General features: G+C 43.6%; 2 protein-coding genes across 6 annotated transcripts in view; one reads left to right on the forward strand and one right to left on the reverse strand.

Annotated features, from left to right (window-relative positions):
* Nucleotides 1-15,350, reverse strand: part of VMP1 (vacuole membrane protein 1) — a 116,172-nt gene extending 100,822 nt beyond the window's left edge. For 2 of the 3 annotated variants that reach the window (XM_088152513.1, XM_088152515.1), the window contains exons 1-2: nt 15,215-15,350; nt 14,082-14,141 (exon numbers count right to left, since the gene is read on the reverse strand). The gene's annotated coding sequence lies outside the window, so the exon portion shown is untranslated. The remainder of the gene's footprint in view (nt 1-14,081; nt 14,142-15,214) is intronic. The other variant, XM_088152514.1, reaches the window with a different exon arrangement.
* A 90-nt stretch (nt 15,351-15,440) lies between these two features.
* Nucleotides 15,441-24,453, forward strand: PTRH2 (peptidyl-tRNA hydrolase 2). 3 transcript variants are annotated; one of them, XM_025166323.2, is made up of 2 exons: nt 15,441-15,518; nt 19,675-24,453. In XM_025166323.2, exon 2 carries the CDS (start codon nt 19,682-19,684, stop codon nt 20,198-20,200), a length of 519 nt encoding a protein of 172 aa, XP_025022091.1. In that variant the 5' UTR covers nt 15,441-15,518; nt 19,675-19,681; the 3' UTR covers nt 20,201-24,453. The 3 variants fall into 3 exon arrangements, with proteins under 3 accessions (XP_025022091.1, XP_007427711.1, XP_015743460.1); XM_007427649.4 differs by lacking the exon at nt 15,441-15,518 and adding an exon at nt 15,587-15,795; XM_015887974.3 differs by lacking the exon at nt 15,441-15,518 and adding an exon at nt 16,347-16,456 and having other exon boundaries at nt 19,675-24,451.
* The last annotated feature ends 1,888 nt before the right edge of the window (nt 24,454-26,341 follow it).

The raw sequence follows: 26,341 nt of genomic DNA on the forward strand, positions 1-26,341 counted from the left end.
AAAATGTTGGCTTTCATTAGGAAAGTGCTTGTAACATTGCCTGCAACTTTCAACATCATTATCCTTATGGAATAATGCACATATTGAAACCATTTGTAAGCACCACTCCATAGCAATGTTCTTTTAAAAAACTTTCTACCCTCAGGGAATTTCCTTCTACATGGCCTAGTCTACTATGGAATCACTCCGGCACGCAACATTTGATTCTAAGGTAAATTCTACGGCAGAGAAGGGTCCCCCCAGAGGTCATCTCATCCAGGCCTAATTCTAATGCTTCAGCACCTGCTAGATTAAGTTGCTGTTTATAAATCTCTAACAGAAACACTCTAACGCTGTCGTCATATACCAAACCAATGTATAAACATATTGTGAGGATGTGTTACATAACACTTAGTTGAAATTCCCTTTACTGTAATTTGAATCCTTTGGTGTAGGTCATACAAAACCAATCCATTTCAGCATCGATGTGACTGCTTTCCAAGTATCTGGAGAAAGCAACATCTAGCCTCTTACTCGTCTCTTCTGCACCGATTCTATGAAGTAACTTCAACCTTAAACCAGTGTTTCTCTGGGAGTCAAAGTCCACACATCTTCAAGTTGCCAAGGTTGAGATACACTGCCTTAAACTGAAACACTTCTCTCCTTTCTCCAAAAAGAAAAGTATAATCTATTTAGAAACAGCCATTAACTGAAGAACTAGGGCATGCACTAACTAGATTTACACGGTAGTACATCACAGTGCAAGAGCCAGTTTGGTGTAGTGGTGAAGGCACCAGGCTAGAAACCAGAAGACTGAGTTCTAGTCCCGCCTAGGCACAAAGCCAGCTGAGTGACCTTGGGCCAGTCACTTTCTCTCAGCTCTCAGAAGGAGGCAATGGCAAACCACTTCTGAAAAACCTTGTCAAGAAAACTGCAGGGACTTGTCCAGGCAGTCTCCGAGAATCGGACATGATTGAACGGATTAAAAAAAACAACAACGTGGCTTGTTTGGTTAATGCATTGTTTGTACTTAAGCAATGTGGCTCATAAACTATAACTTAGGCTTAGTGTGTTGTGTGAACACAACTAATTATAGTTTATTCCCAAAATATACAGTTGTACAAACTGTGGCTTAGTAAAATGTACGAACCCAGAATGTGGTTTACGTAGGTCTGTGCAAAAACGGTTTAAACTTATTTGCCCCATATGGACTCTCTCTAAATGGATTGAGAGAATATCCCAAATGTGTTGGATGAGCTCCCATCATGTTGACCAGTTGGACATGATGGGGGCTGTAGTCCAAGATATTTAAAACACATGATCAGGAAAGGCAAGCTGCTTTAGCTAACTCTCCTCTTTGATATAACAGACCAGTGATAGGAGCCATCCTAATTTTTTAAGAAAAGGTGTCTTCACTTGCTAACATTTTCTTTTAATCAAGCACTTTATAAGCTCACCAGTAAACACTTTTAAAGTATTTTCATTTGTGGCAACTAAGACTACTTAAGAAAATTTCATTTTTTTAACTCAAAGAAAGATTAAGAAACCATTAAAAAAACCTACAAGCTTTTTATTTAGATTTTAAATATATCCTTTGAAAATCATTCAGAAGTTTGGATCATCTTGCTCAAGCACACTGCTATTCAATAAAGCAGCCCAGATGTTTTCAGGTTTGCTACGGATATCTGAAAAAAAGCCACAATTGCTTTAAGAGTCAGTTACATTTATGGTATAGGGCCTAGTCACTTGAGGGGCCGCCTGTCTCGCATAGCACTTGCCTGGCCAATTTGATCCTGCAAGGTTAGCACACTCCAGGTTCCTTTGATTCAACAATGCCATCTATTGGGACCCCGGAAGTGTACAAGTGGCAGCCCCTGCCCTCTGGAACTAGGTTCTCCCCAAGATCTGGATCTCCCCCACTCTGTTGTTGTTTAGAAGACCATGAAGACCTGGTTCTTCACCCAGGTCTTGGGTGAAGGAGAGTGAGACCCCTCACTTCATCGCGCTTGCCATTTTTAATGTTTTATTGTCCTTTCTTTGTTTGATTGTTGTGAGAGTCATTGAGAGTTGGGTGGCATACTAGTTTGATAAATTGTTATTATTTAATAAGCAGAGGCTTAAAGCAACAGCAGCAGCAGCAGCAGCAGCAGCAGCAGCAGCAGCAGCAGCACCTTTTTGTTGTCTTTTATGGACACTTGAACAAAAAAAGGTGCCGCAGTTTAATGAATGGCAGAGTTTCTACACTCAGGCAAGACTCAAAGCACTTCTTCTAAATCATTGTCAAAATACAGACAGTCCTAAAAGCTACAGTTAGGAATGATACAGCAAACACACATCATTATCTTTTCTCTCCTTCCCTTGCCACACAAGGCTAAGGAGGGAGAAGACACCGTATTTGAGACAGCAGGGGGAAAAGAACCATCAAAAACTCCTAGGTACCAAATTGTATTTGATTTCAGCCAAAACCCTGAGTTTTTTTTCATTATGTCTTGAGGCAAGAACAGCTCTTCTAGTAGGGGGAAAAAGAGAAATGGGAACTTATTCAGGATGTGCTATAGAACAGTTGTGATGAAGTTTTACAAGGTGAAGATAAGGACTGAGATGGTGTGGAAAGATTAAAAATAAATTAAAAAAAAAGAACTTGGGTATTTTTAGTGCTGTGAACACCCAGAAAGAGGTTTTCAATTAGATCAAAATTAGAAGAATAATTAGGACAACTTGGATTGACATTCCCAACTGGCACAGAATTGCATAAGAGAAAATTACTTTGATAACAAAGGGAATACAGTATAAATCCTTCATCAGGGTCCTACTCTATCTTACTGTTCCACCAACAGAACAGGAAAAAAATAAAAATAGTTGAGAAGCCCTCAAGTTCCTAGTTGGCCTTGGCATATCTAGAAATCAAAAACTTTGTTCTGCGCATTTATTGGACTTTTTTCCTGACAGACTAAATGGATTATAGGAAAATTTGGCTATGCAAGCCAAAGTGAACTAAATGGATTCACTCAACCTAACCTTAAAGTCTCAGCAGTGGGCAGAAGGGGATGGGAGACCACCAGGAGATCCCAGGGCTACAGACTAGACTGGGAAGTTAAAAAAAAAAACATTCCAGAACACCATAGCAAACCATTTCTGTAACACTGCCAAGGAAACTACATGGATGCAGGTACCAGGAGTTCTGCACTAGTAACTCTGCACTAGTAACCTATGGCAAAAGAAGCCAGGAAAATGTGTGTTGGGGGGGAGAGTTGCAAGATACTATATCTGGATGTTACCATTCCTCAGCACTGCTGACTGCCTGGATAACCATTTTACAAGCCAAAAACGGTCAATGAAACCATCCTGAAAACACTCTTGATTCTTGTCTTCCCTCTCAAAGAGTTCCTATATTTTTGACCTTTGTAAGTCCTCCATTCCATGTTTCTCAACCTTGGTGACTTGAAGATGTGTGGACTTCAGCTCACCAAGGTTGAGAAACCCTGCTCTACTCAATCATGCTCCATACTTGCCCATAATTTTAAAAAAACAACAACACTTTTTTTTAACCATGTCAGTCGAAAACCAGACCAAATGTTAAACAATGAATAACAACAGGTGGCAATTAAAAACATAATTCAGAACATCAAAAGGCTGAAGACAGGATCCCTTGAAACAACGCTACTGCTGAAAACACCCTCCCTGTGGTTGCCACCCATCTCACCTGAGAGGGCAGAACCATTTGCTTCCTTGCCATAACAGAAAGGCAGGATACGCCCAAAGTGTCCCATACGATGCAGCTGAAAAACCTATAACCTTCTGGAAATCCCTTAAAATGTGGCTTTTTCAACAGGCCGGGGGATCCTCTGGCAAGAGGGAGCCACCACGCCGGCTGCATCACGTGCAACATCTCGCAATCTTGTTCTCATTTATGTTTAATTGTTTATAATCTGATTTCGTAAAATGTTTTAATTGTTGGGTTTACTGTACACCGCCCAGAGTCACTCTGTGTGAGACGGGTGGCCAAATAAATGTGACAAATAAAATAAATAATTGCAACCCCAGAGCGCAAAACACACAGCAGTTGCCTTAAAGTCATGCACTCAAAACTAAGCAGCTGTTCTGGGCCGGGGCAAAGAGAACAAAGCTCCTGCAAAATGCAAACCCTGATAGCTGCAGAAAGCTCTGAAAAGGCAACTGGGGAAGTTGTTTGTCCTTAGGTGACTCCTGGAGCAACAGGTGGTTGTTGCTTCTCAAGATCAGATCAACTGTCCCAGACATTTTGCCATCCCTACACAGCAAAGGGCTTGAGGGTGATATGTGTGTGTGTGTTTTCGGATTCTCCCAAGCTTTCAGTGGAGCTGCCAAATGATGGTTCAACACAGAGCAAACACCATGTGACATTCTGATATGAAGTTAAATATATGGGAGGGAACCAGCACTCCACAGTGGATTGCATAATCGCTTCTGCCTCCCAGCTCCCCTTCCTCCATTCATTTTTCTACCTGCCAATGTCACAAGAGCTTGCTTCTTTGACCGGGAGGCGGCCTTGGTGACTGGTGGGAAAGTCCTGTTTTGTTGTGCAACGGGGCAGATTCCTTTGGCACAGTCGAATAACAATATATGGGCTGAGTGATCTGACCTAAGGCTGAGGCTGGCTGTTCAGTGGGTGAAGCTGAAAAGGAGCGGCATCAGTTATGCCAGTAGCTAATGACCAAAAAGATGTTTACAAGGTTTGGAGAAATCCAAAGGCCTGAAATGAATGAAAGTTATTCCTAGCCTGACGAGATGAGGAGGATTCGAAAAACAGAAAAGGATATTTATTTATTTATTTATTTGGGGTGGGGTGACTCACATCAGCAGAGGAAATAATGGCAAATTGGAAACCTAAGTCTATCGGAAGACAACCCACACTAATCAAGTGCTCCATGACCAAGTAACAACCCAACCTCCCACAAGAGGAGCTGCTAAGAACATTATTCAGATGAGCACAAATGCACTGCAGCAACCCAGAACAGCAAAAAAGGAAACACACCACCTATACAACATCTTCCTACAAAATGGATATCCACGCAACTTTATCAAAAAGTGCCTGACCACTCAACCCACTATAGCACAACCAACACAAGCTATGGAAAGGATAACACTGCCATACATCAGAAACGTCTTAGAAACTACCAACAGACTATTACAACCACATGGCATCTCCGCAGCACACAAACCAACTCAAGCCCTCCAAAACATCTTAAGCAAACCAAAAGACCCAGTAGTCCAAGAAGAAAAAATAGGAGTCATCTACAACATACAGTGTAAGGACTGTAACAACCACTATGGAGGACAGACAGGCAGAAGGCTGGCAGAACGCATCCATGAACACCAACTAGCAATCAGAAGACACGATGAAAACTCCTTAATCTCACAACACATGAACAGACTCAACCACAGTTTCAGCTGGGAAGCTGTCAGCATCTTAGACCAAGCTAAATCCAAAAACATGAGGGAATTCCTGGAAGCTTGGCGTTCAGACAAGTCAGCCATCAACAGGCACATAGAGATAAACAATATCTGCACACCATTCAAAAGAGACAACAAAAATCTAAAAAAAAGGAAACACCCCCTTGCCAGCAAATAACACCCAGATAAGCAGGGATTAACACCGGGATTAATACAAGAGCAGAAACAATCAAGCAGTAAACAACACCCTAATCAAGGAACTACCAAGGAGAAAACAACATCCCTTCCAACACTGGCAGGGCAAGCTACTATACAGTGGGGCAAAAAAGTATTTAGTCAGCCACCAATTGTGCAAGTTCTCCCACTTAAAAAGATGAGAGAGGCCTGTAATTTTCATCATAGGTATACCTCAACTATGAGAGGCAAAATAGGGGGAAAAATCCAGAAAATCACATTGTCTGATTTTTAAAGAATTTATTTGCAAATCATGGTGGAAAATAAGTATTTGGTCACCTACAAACAAGCAAGAGGTCTGGCTCTCACAGACCTGTAACTACTTCTTTAAGAGGCTCCTCTGTCCTCCACTCGTTACCTGTAGTAATGGCACCTGTTTGACCTTGTTGTCAGTATAAAAGACCCCTGTCCACAACCTCAAACAGCCACACTCCAAACTCCACTATGGTCAAGACCAAAGAGCTGTCAAAGGACACCAGAAACAAAATTGTAGACCTGCACCAGGCTGGGAAGACTGAATCTGCAATAGGCAAGCAGCTTGGTGTGAAAACATCAACTGTGGGAGCAATAATTAGACAATGGAAGACATACAAGACCACTGATAATCTCCCTTGATCTGGGGCTCCATGCAAGATCTCACCCCGTGGGGTCAAAATAATCACAAGAACGGTGAGCAAAAATCCCAGAACCACACAGGGGGACCTAGTGAATGACCTGCAGAGAGCTGGGACCAAAGTAACAAAGGCTACCATCAGTAACACACTATGCTGCCAGGGACTCAAATCCTGCAGTGCCAGGCATGTCCCCCTGCTTAAGCCAGTACATGTCTGGGCCTGTCTGAAGTTTGCTAGAGAGCATTTGGATGATCCAGAAGAGGATTGGGAGAATGTCATATGGTCAGATGAAACCAAAGTAGAACGTTTTGGTCTAAACTCAACTCCTCGTGTTTGGAGGAGAGAGAATGCTGAGCTGCATCCAAAGAACACCATACCTACTGTGAAGCATGGGGGTGGAAACATCATGCTTTGGGGCTGTTTGTCTGCAAAGGGACCAGGACGACTGATCCGTGTAAAGGAAAGAATGTATGGGGCCATGTATCGTGAGTTTTTGAGTGAACACCTCCTTCCATCAGCAAGGGCATTGAAGATGAAACGTGGCTGGGTCTTTCAGCATGACAATGATCCCAAACACACCGCCCGGGCAACGAAGGAGTGGCTTCGTAAGAAGCATTTCAAGGTCCTGGAGTGGCTTAGCCAGTCTCCAGATCTCAACCCCATGGAAAACCTTTGGAGGGAGTTGAAAGTCCGTGTTGCCCAGCAAGAGCCCCAAAACATCACTGCTCTAGAGGAGATCTGCATGGAGGAATGGGCCAAAATACCAGCAACAGTGTGTGAAAACCTTGTGAAGACTTACAGAAAACGTTTGACCTCTGTCATTGCCAACAAAGGATATATAACAAAGTATTGAGATGAACTTTTGATATTGACCAAATACTTATTTTCCACCATGATTTGCAAATAAATTCTTTAAAAATCAGACAATGTGATTTTCTGGATTTTTTTCCCCATTTTGTCTCTCATAGTTGAGGTATACCTATGATGAAAATTACAGGCCTCTCTCATCTTTTTAAGTGGGAGAACTTGCACAATTGGTGGCTGACTAAATACTTTTTTGCCCCACTGTATATAAACAGGGAGAAAACCCCACACTCACTCGCACTGATTAAGTTACCTAGTTGGGAAATGAAACATCTGCAAGCAAACCACCAAGTTCAGAGAATACCAAGGACTCCACAAATAGAAAAGAGTTGGTTTTGTATTCAAACACTTCTCTTAGGACTGTGGATGTTTTATAAGTAATCAGCACAGGCATATGTGGAGAGGTAATTGTATTTATAGACTTATAGGTGAGACTTGCCTCAGCCAGACAACCACAACCTTTTCCAAGTTGCTCCATTTCCCTCTTCAATAGTATTTATTTCCCATCCAAGACTAAATCTGAATTCTGAGGGTATTAATCATCTTCATTAGGTTATTTATCAATGTCTTACTTTATTTATGGCTTCCCTCCAAAGTTATGCTGTGGTTCTACAAACTTTGAATGTCTTCCAAGCTTGCTTGTATATGGATGACGCTCTCCTGGCTAAATTTGGAAAATGTATTTCCCTGCCCCAGTGGTGGTTGAACCCACTCTAGACTAGTTGTGGAATAACTGGGAGACAAGATCTAACTTCAGAGTGTCCGTGGAAATGTACTGCTAGTCTAAAGGCATCATGATCTAGTGGTTTGATCCAGCTAGGCTCTTTTTGTGTTCCAAGATTTTGTTCACTGATCTCCAAACTGAAAATCCATTTTTCCTGGTTCTCTTAAGCAACACTGCTAGATTCAATCAGCCCCCCCAGGCAGACCAGGCCAGGAAATCAACTCCACAGGAAAGCTAAAACTACTTTTATTGAGATTGGCTATAGTAACAGAATCTTGCAAGTCTGATTATGCTGGACCTCCTCCCCCTTCTTATACTCCTGTGAATTAGGTAGGTGTCTGTCTGAGCCACTTCCAAATGTGTTCTGGATGTTCTGGACTTCACAAACATTTTCAATTTGGTTGATGTAGACAGTAAGGAAGATGACCTTGATGGAAATATGCAGGAACCTAAGCAAAAAGAACTGTAACATTGATGTCAGCCCCACCAGGTCAACCAGACCAGGAAATCAATCCCACAGGAAGGCTAAAACTCCTTTTATTGAGATGGGCTATAACAACAGAATCCTGCAAGTCTGGTTGTGTTGGACCTCCACCCCCTTCTTATACTCCTGTGAATTAGGTAGGTGTCTCTCTGAGCCACTTCCAAATGTTATCTGGAAGTTCTGGACTTCACAAAAATTTTTCAACCCCTGCACAATGGTTCCTGCATATTTCCATCAAGGTCATCTTCCTTACCCTCTACATAAACCCACACCAAAAGGAGATCAAAATAAGATCTCTACCTTCTGTTTTTCATTTTTATTTTGATTCTTCTTTGATCTTCTTTTTGTGTAGGCATAATTTCTCCTCAACATGGTACTCTCCTGATGTGGATGACTAAACTATGATGGAAGGCATGAGTGGGGAGGATTTTGGAATGGAGCTTCAAGGTTACAGGGAAGGGGGAGAGACATTCCAAGGGAAGCATCTCCTCAGCCCCCAGATGGACTGTGTGAAAGTCAAGAGAAAGAGACTGGCCCCTCCCTAAGGGCATGATGGTTATAGTTGCTATTGTTGGGGGGTTAGAGTTAGTCTAGCAAGAGTCTGTCTATTAGGTGCAAGCTAATAAAGAAGCTGAGCTGATTTCTGACTGTCTCGTGGTGATTCTTGGGCTGAACCTGATATAAACCTACCTTCTCAGCCAGTCTACCAAGGGCAATGGTGGCAAGGGATCATGGGAATTATGCCCACATTAGGAAGGCCAGGTTGGGAAAGGGTACTGTAAAGTCTGTTTAGTTACCCCTGAGCAAACAGACTGTCCTCCTCCACATATTTTGCCTAATCCTTTTTAAAAGCCATGTAAGGCCAATGGCTTTCAGCTCTGTTTGGTAACAGAATCACAGAGCGGACAGTAACCCTACAGGAATCTAGTCCAACTCTCTGCATGGTACAGGTTTAAGTCCCTTGAACTCTAACAATTAATTAGATCAACCCAGCCCAGCACAGTCTACTTTAACTGGCAGTGATTCTCCCAAATTCATAGGCACGACACTTTGCCAATCCTGCTCTTCTCTGAATTAGCAATCCCCAGGATGCTTAAGAGGCAATGAATGTACTCTATCATCAAGCTTCCATGCATCTGCAGTGCTCTGAATCCTGTACAAGTGGGCTGATCTCTCATTGACCTGCCACTTACGACTCTGCAGAGAACAGCCAGTAGTTTGTCTTTTGTCTCCAACTGGACAATTAGGGATGTAGATAAGATTATTAAGAGTACCACTGACTGCAAGGAGAACCACCAAATTAGCCATAGACCACATAAAGGCTGGTTACTCCCTTGAGCCAATGACCAGCTGGCAGAAAGTCATATACTTTGGACATGGGATACAAGCAGATGATCTAAGATTAAGGAAGGTAGAAGGCAAAGATGCTGGGTGGATGGTATTGTATTAAAGACACTGCAGGATGATTCTTGGAGGACTGTCCATGGAGATATGTCAAATTGGCTAACATCTGTCATGCACTTGCCAGGAGTCAAACCTAACTCAATGGCACCCAATTTGTAAGGAGTACTTACATCATTCCATCTAAAATAGTTTTAGTTCTCCTGCAGTCTGCTTTGAGAAATTCCACCACACAATTTCAACTACAGGTTCGGCTGATATCAAAGCAAACAAACAAGAATCTCCTACAAACCTACCAAGAAAAAAATATTTCTGGGGTAGAGGGCAACACCAAAACAGAATCCCTCCTCCTTGCACAGATGAGTTTTGGTTCCCTCCAAGCTCATTTTAAATTAAAAGCAGTGCTGTGTACCTCCCAGAAGCTATCACCAGAGATGGGACAGCACATATATGAGTAGATGCCATCAAGCCACGTATTGTTCATACTGAATGGCATCTCCTCTTTGTGGTTTCAGATGAAGACGATGTCAGGGATTGAATCTGGGATCTTCTGCACGCAAACCAAATATTCTACTTCACGGTATATGCACCTTCTCCAGCTGCCTGCCCTGCTACATCAAATCATTGGTTGAGAAGTCCATTTGATATCCTAAATTGATCAGGAAGATGGGTTTGATGGCCTAAATCATAGTTTTTCAAACTTGTTGGCTAAAGAATTCTGGAAGTTGAAGTCTACACATCTTAAAGTTGCCAAGTGTGAAGAACACTGGTCTACATGGATCCTTCCATTCTATGACATTTATGACACCTATTCTCAACCACAGTTCAACCGTGCCTATATGTTTATAGCTAATTCTGTTCCATTTATTTACTTCCATCCACTTATCAGCTGCTTCTCATAAAGAAATGCGGGAGAATTACCAATTCGCAGGTTGCAGAAATACTGCTTCAAGCACGAAGAGCTATTCTCTCTCTCCATTCCCAAGACAAGAGGAGCTATACTTAGCTTGTGGATTCAGTTCCTCACAAGTCGGAGATCACAGCTTGACTTCTCCTCAACTTTTACTCCCCCCCCCCAATTCATAAAATAATGAAAGAACTAATGTGGTACCTCAGCATCAGGACAGAAAAAAAAATACATTTGGGCTGACTGATTTAACAGACACAACATCTCCATAATTTCTCACTTTCTGGGTACATTTTTGCAGTTAATGTAGGATAAGTGATAAAAGGGACAGGATCCTACTCACATCATTCAGCATTAAAATAGTAACTGAATTCTACCTTTATACCTTAATCTCTTTAAATGACTTCAATGCCTAATTTACCTTGCTTTGGTTAGGATATTATTAAACAAACAAAATGTATATAAAAACCAGGCCAATATAGTGCTGATAAATTAATTACTCAGGGAACACTTCAGATCCTTGTAGAGGATGCATTTTTTCAGAGAGCCTTATGGACTCACTTTGAAATATGTTAAAATAACTTCCTGTCACAATGCCCTTCAGAAGTTGCTTACAAGCCACATCATTCTCAGCTACAATGACTGCTGGATTTTTTGGCATTTTCATTTTTATCTATTTTGCTAGGAATAATGGTAGCTGTAGTCTCACATATCTTGAGGCATCAGGAAGAAGAATGTATTGTTTAACAGTGCAATCTGATGCATGTTTTCTCAAAAGTAAATCCTGCAGTTTTCTAGGGCTTCCTCCCTGATAGTGGTTTTCATGCTTGTAAAGAAAAACCCAAAATCACTTAACAATCAGTGATTACTTTTTAAATATTTCCTCATATTAACCCATATTGTTAACAGAAGCCAAACTATGACACAAATATAGCTCATACCCACTCATCTGATTGTTTATAACAGTGTGACGGTGTATGTAGAATCAACAAAGATTGGCCCAAACTATCTTCATAATAGAAGGAGGAGTTCCCTCTCTCTAAATGGCAACCCCTATTATAAGAGCATTTGGCACTTATGAGCAATTCTTTAAGAGATGAAAGCATTACTTCTACAGTAGCAGAAAAATAAAATCACAACAGTCCTTCAAAACAGGCCAGCACTAGCAGGGAACAACAACAAACATTGAATAAAAGATAGCCTAGCTGATGTTCTGATTTCTAGAATTTCAGATGCCATTTCTCAAACTAGTTCACACCATTAGTTCACATGTCTCTTATCCATCTGAGCAAATTTCTACTATTTTAATTTCTTATCACCATCACTGTTACTTTTAATAGCATTATTAACATCATATTGTACATTCAACAATCATATTGTTTGCTGTTCTGGGAACAATCAGCATTTAAAGCGCAGGATAAAAAATTGGGTCGTTGATACACTGGCAATAAGCACTGAGGTCTGCCTGAAACTATTCAATGGCCTGGTTTGCACACTGTTCTAGGACATGGTTTAACACAGTGCTTCCCAAACATTTTCCTTCATTACCCAAAACTCTCGGGGGGGGGGGGGGAAGGAGGGCATGATGCGTGTGAGCAAGTGAAGGAGGGAGCAGTGCGTGCATGTGAAGAAAGGCCAGGTGGATGGGGGAGACTTACCCAAGCGATTTGCGACCTCCCCTGCCGGCTTTCCCATTGACCTTGTTTGTGGGAAGCTGGCAGTTTCAAATGGTGATCATGTGACCACAGGATGCTGCAACCGGTTGTAAGTGCGAGCTGGTTGCCAAGTGCCTGAATTTTGTTCACATGACCTCAGGGGTGCTGCAACGGCCAGAACTTTAAGGACCAGTCATAAGTCCCTTCTTTCAGCACCATAGTAACTTTGAATGGTTGTGGAATGAATGGTCGTTACTCAAGAACTACCTGTATTATAAAAACAGTATTACTGAATGATCTTTATGTCATTTCAACAAATTACCATTGGTAATGTCATCGATTTTCATCTTAATAGGAATACTTTGGGAGATTTTCAAATATGTTTTAGTATACGTGGCAATCCTTAAGTCAATTTAAATGTCCCTGTTGTGAATGGGTTCATGTGTTGCTACCCAAAGAAAAACCAGTTTTACCCAATTTAGGGTAATTTATCCAAGTTTGGGAAGCACTGGTTTAACGAATAACCACCAATGGACTAATGTGTCACACTAAGCTATAAACTATGATACACAAACCACAACTGAGTTCACACAATTTCTGGTTCTAGGCCACATGACACTTCTTTGTGGTTAGGGGCAGCTCTTTTATTCTTACTGTGGCTACAAGAGACAGGCTTGGTGATTCAGTGATGTTGCCGGAGTAGGCAGGATAATTTGTTTTGGCTCTTAACTTGAGGGGAGGAGTTAAGGGGAGAAATGTTGTACCCAGAATGAAAAAAAAATTGCACCACTGAATTCTGGTGGCACAATCTGGGCTTATTCAGAGAACTGTGAAATGGGTACCAAAGGATGACATGTACAGCAGCTACTCCTCTGCTAAGCCATCTTAGGTCTCAACACATAGAAACCATCTTCCTTAGCACAATGTATGAATCAGCAAGCAGTTTATTTACATCCAGTACAAGGCCTGAACTAACTCTTAACCCACCTACAGCACAACTAAACAGCAGTCAAAATTCAGATTCTCCAAGTAGAAATGAAAAAAAGTTTGAGGTGGCTCCATTATTGCTATTAACATCTAATCTCTTGTTTGTCTTATGATTTTTTAAAACTTTTTAATGACTGTTTTTGATATGTTTATTGTTTTATATCTTTGTTGTACACCATCCAGAGCCACTTTTTGTGAGATGGGCGGCCATATAAATTTGATATATAAATAAAATATATAAATAAATATTAAGGAAAGGAAAGACCTCAATAAATAATAAAAGAGTTCAGAAATAAGTTAAGAAAACAGGGATTCAAAATGAACTTTGTTACACATGAAAATACACACACACACACACAGAGAATTTTTGACAGCCTGGAGTGAGACTTTGAACACGTGAGAGCCATTAGTTTCTAAAACTCCATAAACTTCCAGAGGTCATGATATACTTCAAACTACAAAACAGAACCATCAATAAGGATTTACTGTAATTTAGGAAAGAGGTCTATAAACCAGAATACAATCTCAAGTTTTCAAACTACATTTCTTAGTTCTCTTGACCATTTCCCAAAGTTCCACAAGCAGTTTTTAGAATTATGATCCTTCAGGATTCTAAAACTGTAACATGCAAAGGGGTGAAAGATCACCAGTGCGAGTTGTGCATTTGTAAAGTCACATTCTGTCTATCACAGACTAATAGGCAACCTTTGAAATTCCAGCTTTAGCCCTCACCTATCTAATGCACTTTGGATACAAACTGATCCCAAACATGTGACCTCACCAATTTTTAAGAAAATACCTTTCTTGGAAAGCAGGCTGCAAAATCTTGATTTGGCTTGACCAATGCTAGACATAGGCACTAGAGGGAGTAAAGGGAAGAAAATGATCAGATGTGAAGATCCTGAAGGGGAAGAGACACTCTATCTGAACTCACCAGTCAGTTGTTAGAAGACAACCATCCGTTTTCCTCTGAAAACTTTTTACTCATTTCCTAGGGATTGCCAACGCTGAACTAGGGAAATGAAAGGCGTTTGTGACTGGGAAAACCAAAAATGAGCCTCGGTTCAGACTTAACTGTAGCGGTGGGGAATTCAACACAAGGTCACCACGCACACGTCTCTACTCCTTGGCCCTGCAAGAACTAGGTCGTGCCACCGACCATCAGTTTGGATCCAGCCGGACCGCGAGAGAGATCAAGGCTACGGTTTCAAAAAGGGCATCCCGCCGTCCCGGGACCAAATCCCCAGCACGGCTTTCCTTTCTCCGATTCCCCCCGCCCACGGGGGGTCTTCGCAGCCTTGCTTCCAACCGGACCCGCTTCGTTCACACCAGCCGAGGAGCTCGCTCCTTATTCCTCCCGAATCCGGCTTCGCGCCCCCTCAGGACACAGGCTGCCCCCCGCCCGCGCTTCCCTGCTGCGGCTCTCCCGCTCGCCCCGCCGGCGTTTGCGCTCCACACGCTCCGGGGGAAACGCTTCTCCTTCAGAGGGGCGCGCTCGTGTTCCGCCTCGGGGGTGGGTCGCCCTGCAATCGGGAGAGACGCGAGGCCCCCCATCGGGGAAGAGCCGCTGGGGCTGGAGCCGGCAACTGGGGCGGGGAGCGAGGCGAGGCGGCTGCGGGCAGAGGCAGCCGGTAGGCTTGGGAGCAGCTCGGCAGGCTCTGCGGAGGGCCGAGCGGAGCGGAGCGGAGCGGAGCGGAGCGGAGGGGCTTCCCCGCCTCGCAGGAAGGCGGCAGGTAGGGGAGGGGGCCCTCGCCCCAGCCCACCGCCCCCGGGATGGGGAGCCGGGGGGCGACGAGAATGAGGGGCCTCCGGAGCACCGCGCGGACCGTTCCGTGGCGGGGTCCTTCTGCCCCTCGGGGGTCGCTCACGCCTCATGGGCCTCCTGGGGACCTGTAGGCGGGCCCGCCGCCTCGGGCCCTCGCCGCTACTTACGTCAGCTCACGGACAGACATACGCGCGTGGCTCCTCAGCTGCGTCCGACTTCTTTGCCGCTGCCGCTGTGGCTGCTACCGCGGCCGCCGCTACGAGTGGAAGAAGCTCCTCCTCCGGCTCGGCCTCCTGGGCGAGGGCCAACCCGGAAGTGACGGAAGGCTGGCCGCCTAGCCCCGCCCACCCAGCGTGAAGCTCTGGCAAGCCACTTCCGGCCTCGGTAGCCGGAAGCCGGCTGCGCTTCCGGTTTCGGCGCCTCGCGAGCTCAGGCGCTTCCGATTTTCGCCCCGGCGGGGGGGAAAAAAAAGTAAGATTTTTCAAAACCCAAAGGCGCCCCACCCGTGATTTCGCCCCTTCATCCTAATAAGCCCGCCCGCAGCTTGGCCGGAGCACTGGGGGGTGGGGGCCCGCCGCTCTGAGGGAAGGGGAAAGGCCATTGGTCGAGCGGTCTCTGACGCCCCCGCCGGCGCGGGGTTGGCGCTCAGGTCCAGCACGCGCCGCTCCGTGATTGGCTGGGGTGTTTGTGACGTCAGGCAGCGGGACGTCGGCGTGGCCTGAGGGAGCGAGAAGCCGGTGAAAAAGAGGTGGGCCGAAAACGAGGTGGGAGGCCGGGGTCAGACGAGTGGACGGACGCCGCCGCGGAGACCCGCGGGAAAGACGGCGGGTTTGCGAGGGAGCCGCCCTCCCGGCTTCCGAAGAGGCTCCGTTGCCTTTTCGCCGCGTGCGATGACGGCTGCAAACCAGGATGGGAGTCCATGGAGAGCCGGTGTGGGGCAGCGATGGGGGGCGGCGAGGCCCGGGTCCCACTCCCCCTGCAGCCACGGGGGCTCAGGGCGTGACTTCGGGCCGGTGCCTCCCTCCCTGCCAGGAGGGTTGCTGGGGAGGGAAGAAGGTTTGGCCGTACCGAATAAAAATACTCCTGTTAAACCCCTCTTCAGTGGTGGTGCTCTTGACCAAGAGAGATGACGTTCATCGTCGAGTGGAAGGGCCGGAAGAGGTCTTGGAGATCATCTAGTCCAGGGTTTCTCGACCTTGGCCGCTTTAAGATGGGTGGACTTCAACTCCCAGAATTCCCCAGCCAGCATTGCTGGCTGGGGAATTCTGGGAGTTGAAGTCCACCCATCTTAAAGCGGCCGAGGTCGAGAAACCCTGATCTAGTCCAACCCCTGCCACCGCAGGAATCCATCGCCTTCAGCATCCCCGACAGATGGTCCTCCGCTGACAGTGATGCCTCCACCTTTTGAGGTAGGGTGTTCTGTTCTTGAGCAGCTCTTACCGCTATGATGTTTTTTTTCCTGATGCCCAACCAAAACCCACTTTTAGTTTAAACGCTGCTTCTGGATGTTTGGAGCACCTCTGAGCAAGCTTGTCCTGTCTTCTCTATAGCAGCCCTTCAGATACATGGAAGCAGTTCACACATTTCTCCACTGTCTTCTTTTCTCCTGGCTAAAGAGATCCAGTACCTCCAGTGGTTTCTCAAAAGCTTTTCCTTCCAGACCCCTTATCCTCTTGGTTCCTCTTCTCTGGACATCATCCAAATTGTCAGTGTCCTTCCTAAAATGGCTTGCTCAGAACTGGATGCAATATTCTAGGTGCAGTCTGAACAGTGGACAGCTGTGACTTTCCTTGATCTTGGCACTGTACCTCTGTCGATGCATGCTAGGACTGCATTTGCCTTTTTGGCAGCAGCACCACACTGTTGACTTATGTTCAGCTTGTCATCCACCAAGACACTAAAAATCTTTTCACATGTATTGCTGCCTGGTATGGTCTTACTCATCCTATCTTCATGCCTCTGATTTTTGTCCTAATCAGATTTGGAATTTGAGGAACGAATTGGTATTTGCCCCTGTTGATATTTGTCTTCCTGGTTTTGGCCAGCATTGCACCATGCTACAATCATCCTGAATCTTGATTTTGTCCTTTAAGGTTTTTGCTGTCCCACCCTTCTTTTTGTGATCAGATGATTTGATTATCATATTTTCTAACCTCTTATCATATTTTCATTTATACAGCACAGGGCCTAGAATGGAGCTCTGCAATTTGGCAGTTCTCTGTATTTTGATGAGGAGCTATTGATGTACACTCCTTGGGTATGACAATTCAGCTACCTCTGTATACATCTAAAGATAGTGTAATCATTTTTTCATCTCTGCTTGAATCTCATGGGAGACTTTGTCAAATGTTTTGCTGAAATCAAGGTACATTACATCAGCTGTGTTGCCCCTGTCAACTAAAGTGGTCACTTTATTTTTGATAACTCTGTGCAGGCTTCTGGCAGGCAATGCGTTCCTTTATAAATGGTCATAGGTTGACTGTTCATTAATGTTTTGAGATATTCTGCCTAGCTTTGTGGTTTATAAAATTCTTACCCTCAAAATAATATCTTTGTTGCTTCCCCTACTTTGAGCTTGTATCCTAATGCTCTTGATTGGAGAGTTATGCTCAGATTCTTGTATTGCAATAAACATGGGCAACTCCTTCATATATAATGCCGATCTTCCGTTTTGGCTAGCCTCTTTCTTTTGAATGAATTGTACCCTTCAATTCTTGCGTTCCACTCATGAATTTATAATAGTATATCTGACCATGACGGTTACTTGTTTAACCTTTCTTGTTGCTTAAAATCTGCTCAAAGTATAATTATGATAGCATAATTAAAAAAAACACTAATAATTTTGAAAACACATGTATAAAGGTACAAACCATGAAAAATAAGACAGAAACTTCCTTTAAAAGAACAATTAAATAATTTTAAAATACGACAGTCTCAGTCAGGAGATAGAACAGTAATACTATCTTGTGGAACCACAAAGATTTAAAGACTTTTAAAGGCATTAACTTCCATGGAGTATAGGTTCCTTAATTACCTACTATTTCAGGCAAGACATTTCTTCTTTTCCCCACCATCTTAGTGATTCTTGGAAGGAAATTTTCCAGAAAAGTAGTTTCATTTGTCCATTGCAGTAAATAAGAATGAGTCTTTATTGTAATATTTTTCATATACTGAACCATAATCCATGAAAACTTTTGTTTCCATGAATGTGGTCCTTAAGATGCCACAAGATTGTTTACTTCTGGGATAAAAATATCATAAAAGAAAGGACAAAACAACTTTTCGTAAGCAAGGATGATGGTGAGTATACTCGATACGAACCAAAACTTACAATCTACAAACAGGCACAAAACAAACTTAACAGGAAAAAGGAGAGAAATGGGTTTATACAACAAATAGTTGCATTCATTGTATAAATAACTAATTGTAAGAGTGTCCATATAATTACAATCTATTTTTTAGAATTAAGTACTTTTCAAATCTATACTAGTCTTCATAAAATGTAATGTTTTAAAGAAAGATATTCAAGGAATTTGGGGATTTTCATAAGTATCCTGTGACTGCCTTCTGTGGGCACCAATTTAATGCTCGATTCCAATGTTTTCATCTGCATTTTTAGGATGGCTATCCTGCCAAACAAGTGTATCAGTGCTGCATGTTTTGCCAGTATTCTAAAAGTTAAATGACTGTATCTCCAAGCATGACTTTAAACTCATTGATACCTCCTCTGTTCTTATAAGAAGCAACAGAGAAATGTATTGAATAGCTGAACAGTTTCCCCTTATGTCGTTACTTCAGTGATATTCCCACCTCTGTGACTTTGTCTATTACATTTCCATTGCTCTTTTTTTCTTCATTGATTTGTTACCTTAACATCCCACAGCAAGGTTTGTGGAGCATTCAATCTTAATGTATTGTCGAAGGCTTTCACGGCCGGCATACGATGGCTGGTGTGGGTCTTCCGGGCTGTGTGGCTGTGTTCTTGAAGTTTTGTTTCCTAACGTTTCGCCAGCACCTGTGACCGGCATCTTCAGAGTGTAGGAGCACAGACAGGAGCAGTTCTCTCTGTGCCCAAAACTTCCAGAACATGGCCACACAGCCCGGAAGACCCACACCAGCCATTCAGTCTTAATGTTGCCAATTGTGAGCCACCTAGTGCCAGTCTGCTAGTCGGGTGGTGCCTAAATTGAATAAATAAAAAACTAACGTATGTAGTAGGTTAGGCTAAAGGGATCCTTAAGGAGGGATTTGAATTTGGAATACAAGAAGCTGCTGATGCCATGTTACCATCCAATCCGATACAGCCCACATTAGTCCTCTCCAACTGGTACTCCACAGGAGTTGGACAGATTCTAGAATGCCTAGCCAGCATTGCCAACTCATCTTGGCACCTGGGAAAGGCTTGTCTCCAATGACCAGCAGTGGCTCTCCAAATTTTGGGAAGGAGTCTACCCTAGAGATATCTAGGACCTTCTGCCTGCATGGCACATGTTCTAACATCCACCCACAGCCCTCATCCATATCCAATTCTGACATTTCAGTTGTGCAAACTAGCTTTGTGATTGTGAAGGCTAGGACTTGATGTTTTCTTAATGTTCCGAATATTGCTTTTGTCCTTGTTCTCCAGATGTATCATGGATTATCTGTCTAAGCCTGGGGTTTTTGGCATCATTGCTGGTGTCACCTGCGGAGTATGCTTGGGCTGGAGCATTCGAGCTCGGTTGTTCCGGCCATCCAAACCCAGACTGGCCATGATTGCCAACGAACTAGGCAACGAAGCCAGTATAATGGGCGAATACGGAGAATTCAAGATGGTGATCATAGTCAGGAATGACTTGAAGATGGGGAAAGGCAAAGTAGCCGCCCAGTGTGCTCATGCAGCAGTTTCAGCCTATAAACAAGTCCATCACCGAAATCCAGAACTTCTGAAGCAGTGGGAATATTGCGGGCAGCCAAAGGTGGTTCTCAAGGTGCCTGACGAGGAGGCCCTCATTCAGCTCTTAAGCGAGGCCAAAGTGCTAGGCTTGACAGTGAGCTTAATCCAGGATGCTGGTCGTACTCAAATAGCTCCAGGCTCCCGGACTGTCTTGGGCATCGGACCTGGACCAGCTGAGATTGTGGATAAAGTTTCTGGCCATCTAAAACTGTACTGAATATGATGTACCCAATGTAAAGATGGTGAAATCAGGTAAATGAATATAAAACATGAACAAGAGAACAAGCCATCCTCCTCCCAGTTCCTTCCTCAAAGAATTATCAAATGCAATCCCAGATTATTTTCGTTTATTTTCAGTAACACACACATACACAGATGTCCCACATATCTTTGCAGGCTCCACTTTCCTGTAACCAGTTAAACAGCCTTGCGTTTGCACAGCTACAGAAGCAGTTTACACTCCTCTTCTCTGACTTCGTGGATTTCTTTGAAACGCACGAATCAAGCCTTTGAAACCTGGAGGAGGGAATGTTCAGTAAGATATGGAAAGCATTGCTATGAAAGTTTCCAAATAAATGAATTACGTGGACAGGAAGATCATGGTTTGCATCCTTTTAATATTAATATTTAGGCATCTTCTGTGCAAACCTTTAAAGATGGTCTGAAAAGCAGCCGCCTCCAGCAAAGCTGTTGATTTAATTAATTGTAAGGCATTCTGTGATTCTATTTGTTTAACACACAACCCGCTTACTAAATTAATCTACTTTTTGGGTTTGAATAATACATTAAATCATGAAGTGAGTATATGGGCTGTGTTTGTATAACGTACTAAGCCATCAAACTCAGTTTAAAACTGATGAAATTTCACACATTGAAAAAATGAGTAACTTTGTGACTGACCTGGTTAAGTGTGCTATGCCGACACAGCTTGCGTAATCACAAAGTGTTTGCAGCTGCATTTGGTGTTCAAATTGCTGCTTTTTAACCAAACTAAATCAATTTAACTTGTGATGAGTCCCAGGAATAGGCCCCTAAAACCACATCTCCTAAACATCAGGTGCTATTTTTCCTCTTGATTTTAAGATTATCAAAGGCATATTCAACAGCCAAACAAGTTTTTGTATCATGGAGTCCTTGGTGCTCTCTGAGCTTGGTGGTTTGCTTGCAGATGTTTCATTACCCAACTAGGTAACATCATCAGTGTGAGTGAGTGTGGGGTTTTCTCCCTGTTTATGTACAGTAGCTTGCCTTGCCAGTGTTGGGGTGGGGTGTGGTTTTCTCCTTGGTAGTACCTTGATTAGGGTATTGTTCTCTGCTTGATCATTTGTCTGGTGTTAATTCCTACTTATCTGGGTGTTGATTGCTGGAGAGAATGTGTTTCGGTCTTTTTTGATTCCTTCTTAGCTTTTTGTTGTCCCTTTTGAAAGGTGTGTAAATGTGGTTTATCTCTATGCATCTATTGATGGCTGATCAACAGGGAACAAACCCCACGCTCACTAGCACTGATGATGTTACCTAGCCGGGTAATGAAACAATCATGCTCAGAGAGCCCCAAGGACTCCACAGTTCAACCCTGAGCTACAGAGATTCTCCTCTATTGAAAGTCTTTGTATTTTCTTCATAAGTTCTCAATACCAGTGTAGCAGGTGGCATTGCCAAGCAATCCTGTGGTGCTTTACCTGACAGTTTCCTTGCCTCCAATTGGATTTACTTCCCATTAGAAGTACAATCTTATGGGTATCTGTTCAGAAATGAGCCCCGAATCAAGAAGATTTGCAGGCAAATAGGACTACAGCTTAACATTGCCTTCAGCTATCTCTGAACATGGAGCTAAGATTTTCCCTCCCCTCCATCTGTTATGGGCTACATTGGGGCATCCTTGTTCTCTTTCTCCTAGTCACATTGCTCTCCATATTTTGGCAGTGAGAAAGGATTAGTATTGCATTCTTGGATGGTATCTATACCTGCCAGGGTGTAGATTGGAGTGTGTTAAACCATTTCTGATGGGATCTCTGCAGTGAGACTCAGAAATTCAAAAAGGGCTTTGGAGGCACTGTCATCACAAGGGGCATGAGATGCAGACTTCCGCAGAGTCAAACTGTGAGTCCCCCTAGCTCAGGGCTGCCTATATGGTGAGTGGCAGGCCTCCAAGGGCTCAGGCAGGGTCTTCAGCTTTCCCTGGAGATACCAGGAGTTGTGTTCCATGCGCTTCCAGGATCGGCTTATGGTCATGCGGATCTTGTAAGCCCCTCTTGCTTTCTACCTGGATTTTCCAGATAGGGGTGGCTGGGGCAGACAAGACACACAGCCCTGGTCAGCAGCTGGGAAATAATTAGGGACACACATACACATCACTTCCAACCAAACCCTGAGGTGCATCAGGTTCTTTGGAATACACGGAGACCCAATTAAAGTAGCAGCAAAACTTTACTGGTTACAATGTACATTTGCTCTTTCTCTTTCACCCCCCCCCCCCACGTCCTCAACTAAACTGCCAGGCACTAGCTAGAGAGATGGAAGAATCAAAGAGTGGGCAGGCTTCAGGACCCCTTTTATCCCCCATAGTCCTTGCTTTGTTGATTTGCCAGTCTGGCAGCTATCGATGGGATGGGGTGGGGGGGTTCTGTGCACTCAGGCCCAGCCTCCTTTGCTTTGTATGACTTTGATTCCTTAACTTGTTTCCTTCTTTACCTCCCCAAAGAGATCTTTCAGACAAGATTGTTCTTTCTGCTACGTGCCTACTTCCTCTTTGGGCTATGGCCCCTTCAGTCTAGTCTCCCACTTGAAGCTGGGTTCTTGCATGCATCCAGCAGGATACCTGTTATGAATGTGAAAAATGGATGTCTGTTTGCTTCCTCTAGTCATAGCATTCCCATGAAACTAATAGAAGGCGATGCTTCTTTCAAAAACAGCCTTGCAAAACCTGGCTAACTGCCAAATTTATTTCTCCCCCTGCAAGTGATAGAAGAGACCTTTCCATTCACTTGCATTGGGGGAGAAAAAGGAGGAAATCAGCTGAGGACTATCCACCAAGGGTGCTGTTAGAGTGACAGAGGCATTTTTACCCAGTGACTGGAATGGGGATGCAAAACTTCTTTTGCTGAACTCCACTCACTCACTCTGTGTGCACCTGTTTTTCTATTTAAAAAAAAAAAAGCCAGTGCCCACAACTTTGCAAATGGCTAATTCCCCACAACAGGCCTCCCATTTGGAACTAGCTGCACTACCTGAAAAATGGTTGCACTCACATATCTCAAGAATGCCAAACGTCCCCACAAGCCACAGAAGTTTGGGAGACCCTGAGATAGTGGCCTCGTCAGTCCATGAAATGTTTATTGTAGGAAAGCACGCTGCAGTCTGGCCACTGTTGAATGACTGTTGGTGGGTGAGTGTGAATTCTGCAAAAAGGAAGTGGCGCGGTTTGCTTCAGGTCGCTCCAGGAAAGAGGAGTGAGAGCTGCCAACCTCAACTTTCAAAGTGTCTTGAGAACGTAGCTTGTCAGGAGCTCATGGGGGAATAAGAGTAGACCAGATTCAAAACACAAAAGCTGTTGCTCCATTAGCAACTGCCTCAGCTTGAAATATTTATGCCAGAAAGCAACTGATGCAATACCCTGCAACCAAAGTGGTACGATGCAGTTGTACGTTGGAAGTCAGTGACCACTTCATGCTTTTCTGAAAAGGTGTATGGAAATGTAACACACTGCCCTCTGCTGCTTATTTCCCACCTAATAAATTATCGCAGAATGATTGTCTTTAGTCTCCAGGGATGAGGCATCTTTATCCTGAAGGCTCCTAAAGGTGTGCCCTTCCAGATGTTGTTGGGGTGACAATTCTTCCTTGCTGAACCCAGCCCTGTAAATTATGGTTCTGTACCATCGCCAACTGTCAGATTCAAGGGGGAGGTGGGAAAGCCTCATGTTGAAAGATAAAAGCTATTTTACTGCAAATCTGTAACTCCACTGAATTCCAATAATCCATTGTCAGTAGTCAGAAAGCCACAAGCTAGCAATGAAATCAACAGCCGCTCTTTGCAATGACTTCGGTAAGTGCTATTCATTGACTGGATTTGCATACTGCATGTAACAGTACTTAACTGATTTACTGAATAAACCACAATTAGCTGTATGTCAGCCCTTTGAGGTAGGCCAGGTCAGGAAAGAGACATTGCAAGGACTACTGGAACTCTATTGTAGGGTACAAAAATATAATCTCAAAAGCCTATCAAAGTTTCTCTCTGTCCCATGTTACACCAAACAGAATCAAGATGAGGTTATCTTGAGTTTCTTTCTCACCCCTTCTTCCTTCTCAAGGTTAAGTTTTTGCATTCCTTCTTCAAAATTTTCTTCGTATTCCTCTACACTACATTCATACAGTATGCCAGTAGCTGGGTTCTCATTAAACTACAATTAAACAAAATACATTATTGCTTGATATGTGCCATATGACTCCCCCTTCCAGTATCATACTGTTAAAGCAGCGCTGCTGGCTTATTGCGAGCAAGCCACATCCTCCTGCACACAATTCATGCACTTTTAATTTGGAGAGTAGAGAGAACCAAACAGAAGGGAACTACATACATACTGAAGATCATTGCTGTCTGGAAACCAAGGATTGTAAGCCAAAACTAGGCCCTAGACTGATTTGCATCCCACCTTTTAGAAGCAGAACCAGAATCTGCATCTGCATCTGTTTGCATGAAGTAAGGAGTGAACAGGCTGCGCGTCCAGCAAGCCTGGCTTGTTTATGTACCATTTGTTAATATAAAAATGAATGGGAAATTAGCAAGTTGCACAGCCAAGCCCTAGGCTCAAGAATGTATTTCCTGTGAGGCTGCTGGGCCCCATATCAATCCCAGCCACTTTCTTTCACAATGAAATGGGGGGGGGGGGAGGCTGCAGCATTTGGTTCTCCTTCAGATTCAGCCACATCTATTGGCAACCTTTTATGAAAGTGTCCATGACGTGCTCTCAAAATGCCCAGGGCACCTCCTGTTCCGGGATATTTGGGAACCCTGGAAGACCATTCTCTCTTCAGATTTGGTGGTAGCCGATAGCTATTGGAAGAAGGGAGGAGGAGGAGGAGGAGGAGGAGAAGTTAAACTTGTATGCCACTTGACTCTTCTCCAGAGTTAAGTCATGTTCATGGGACCCCCGAATCATAAACTAAGCATGCAGGCTAGGAGTCATGTATCATCCTAGGCTAAAATGAGGTTGCCCAGTTCATGGCTCAATGTGCTTGAGCAATCAGAAAATAAGAATTTTTTATTTTAAAAATAAGTATCTGATCCAGAGATGTTCTGTTTGGTTAGAGCTTCAGGATAGCAGCAAAGAGACGGATTCCTTTCTTCCCACACAGAGCAACTGTTTCATTCGTTACTGGCCTAAAGCAGCATTTCCTGATTGCAGCTTCTTGAAGTTCAACCTGTCTGGAGGACACCGTTTGAGGGATGACAATTTAACTCTGCCTGGACCCCTCTAACTTGTTAGCTTTCTGAATAGCTCCAAAAGCCCTTAAAATAGGGGTGTGGAAAAATGCCTGCTCCAAGCATTTTAGGGTGTTCCAAGCTCAAAATGCTTCAAAATGCCCAGAACGGGCCATTTCTCACTATGGCAGGAATTCCGCACTCAGCATAGGATGTTTCACGAAGTTTTACATACTGTTTAAGGTTCAACGTGGTCCTTGCAAAGCCTGTTTGAAAACTAGGTTAGCAATCAATAAAATCCCAGGTTAGTATTGTAAATAGTTGTCTCTGGGAAGATCTTCTTTGATCAGTGGATAACCAACATTTATCACTGTTATCTTCTGCTTGCTTCTGCCCTCTTCTAGCTGAGCTGCCATATATGACGATTTACAACCATACCTTAACAGTGGGTCTTCTGAACATCACAAAAAGAGTCAACAATCTTCATTGCTGAAAGTAAAGACAGAAGAGGCTAATAGAGGGCCTCGTGCATCATGGCAGGGGAATGATTTTCATGAAGGATTCCCCTGATTTGCAGGTCAATTGTAGCCAATACACTACACCCAGAATGTTAAGACTTGCTCTGTTAGGGTTGTTTAAACTCTAAAAAGAAAGGGATGCTTTGTAAAAAGGGTTTTTGTGATGGAAGCACCTTTGTCTTCTGGAAGGCTGGTGTGCTGTGTAAGACTGTCCCAGTTGTCTGTCTGTCTATGTATGTATGTGTGTGTGTGTGTGTGTGTGTGTGTGTGTGTGTGTGTATATATATATATATATATATATATATATATATATATATGTCTGTCTGTGCATACATGTTTCTGAAATGGGAAGAAGGAATGACCTTGAGGGACAGGAGGAAGAACAGCTATCAAGAAAATGGTCAGATAAAAGAAAC

Source organism: Python bivittatus, unplaced genomic scaffold, assembly GCF_059951505.1.
Source record: "Python bivittatus isolate LINGU-HERP-01145 unplaced genomic scaffold, Pbiv_v1 ctg000690_np1212, whole genome shotgun sequence".
NCBI lineage: Eukaryota > Metazoa > Chordata > Lepidosauria > Squamata > Pythonidae > Python > Python bivittatus.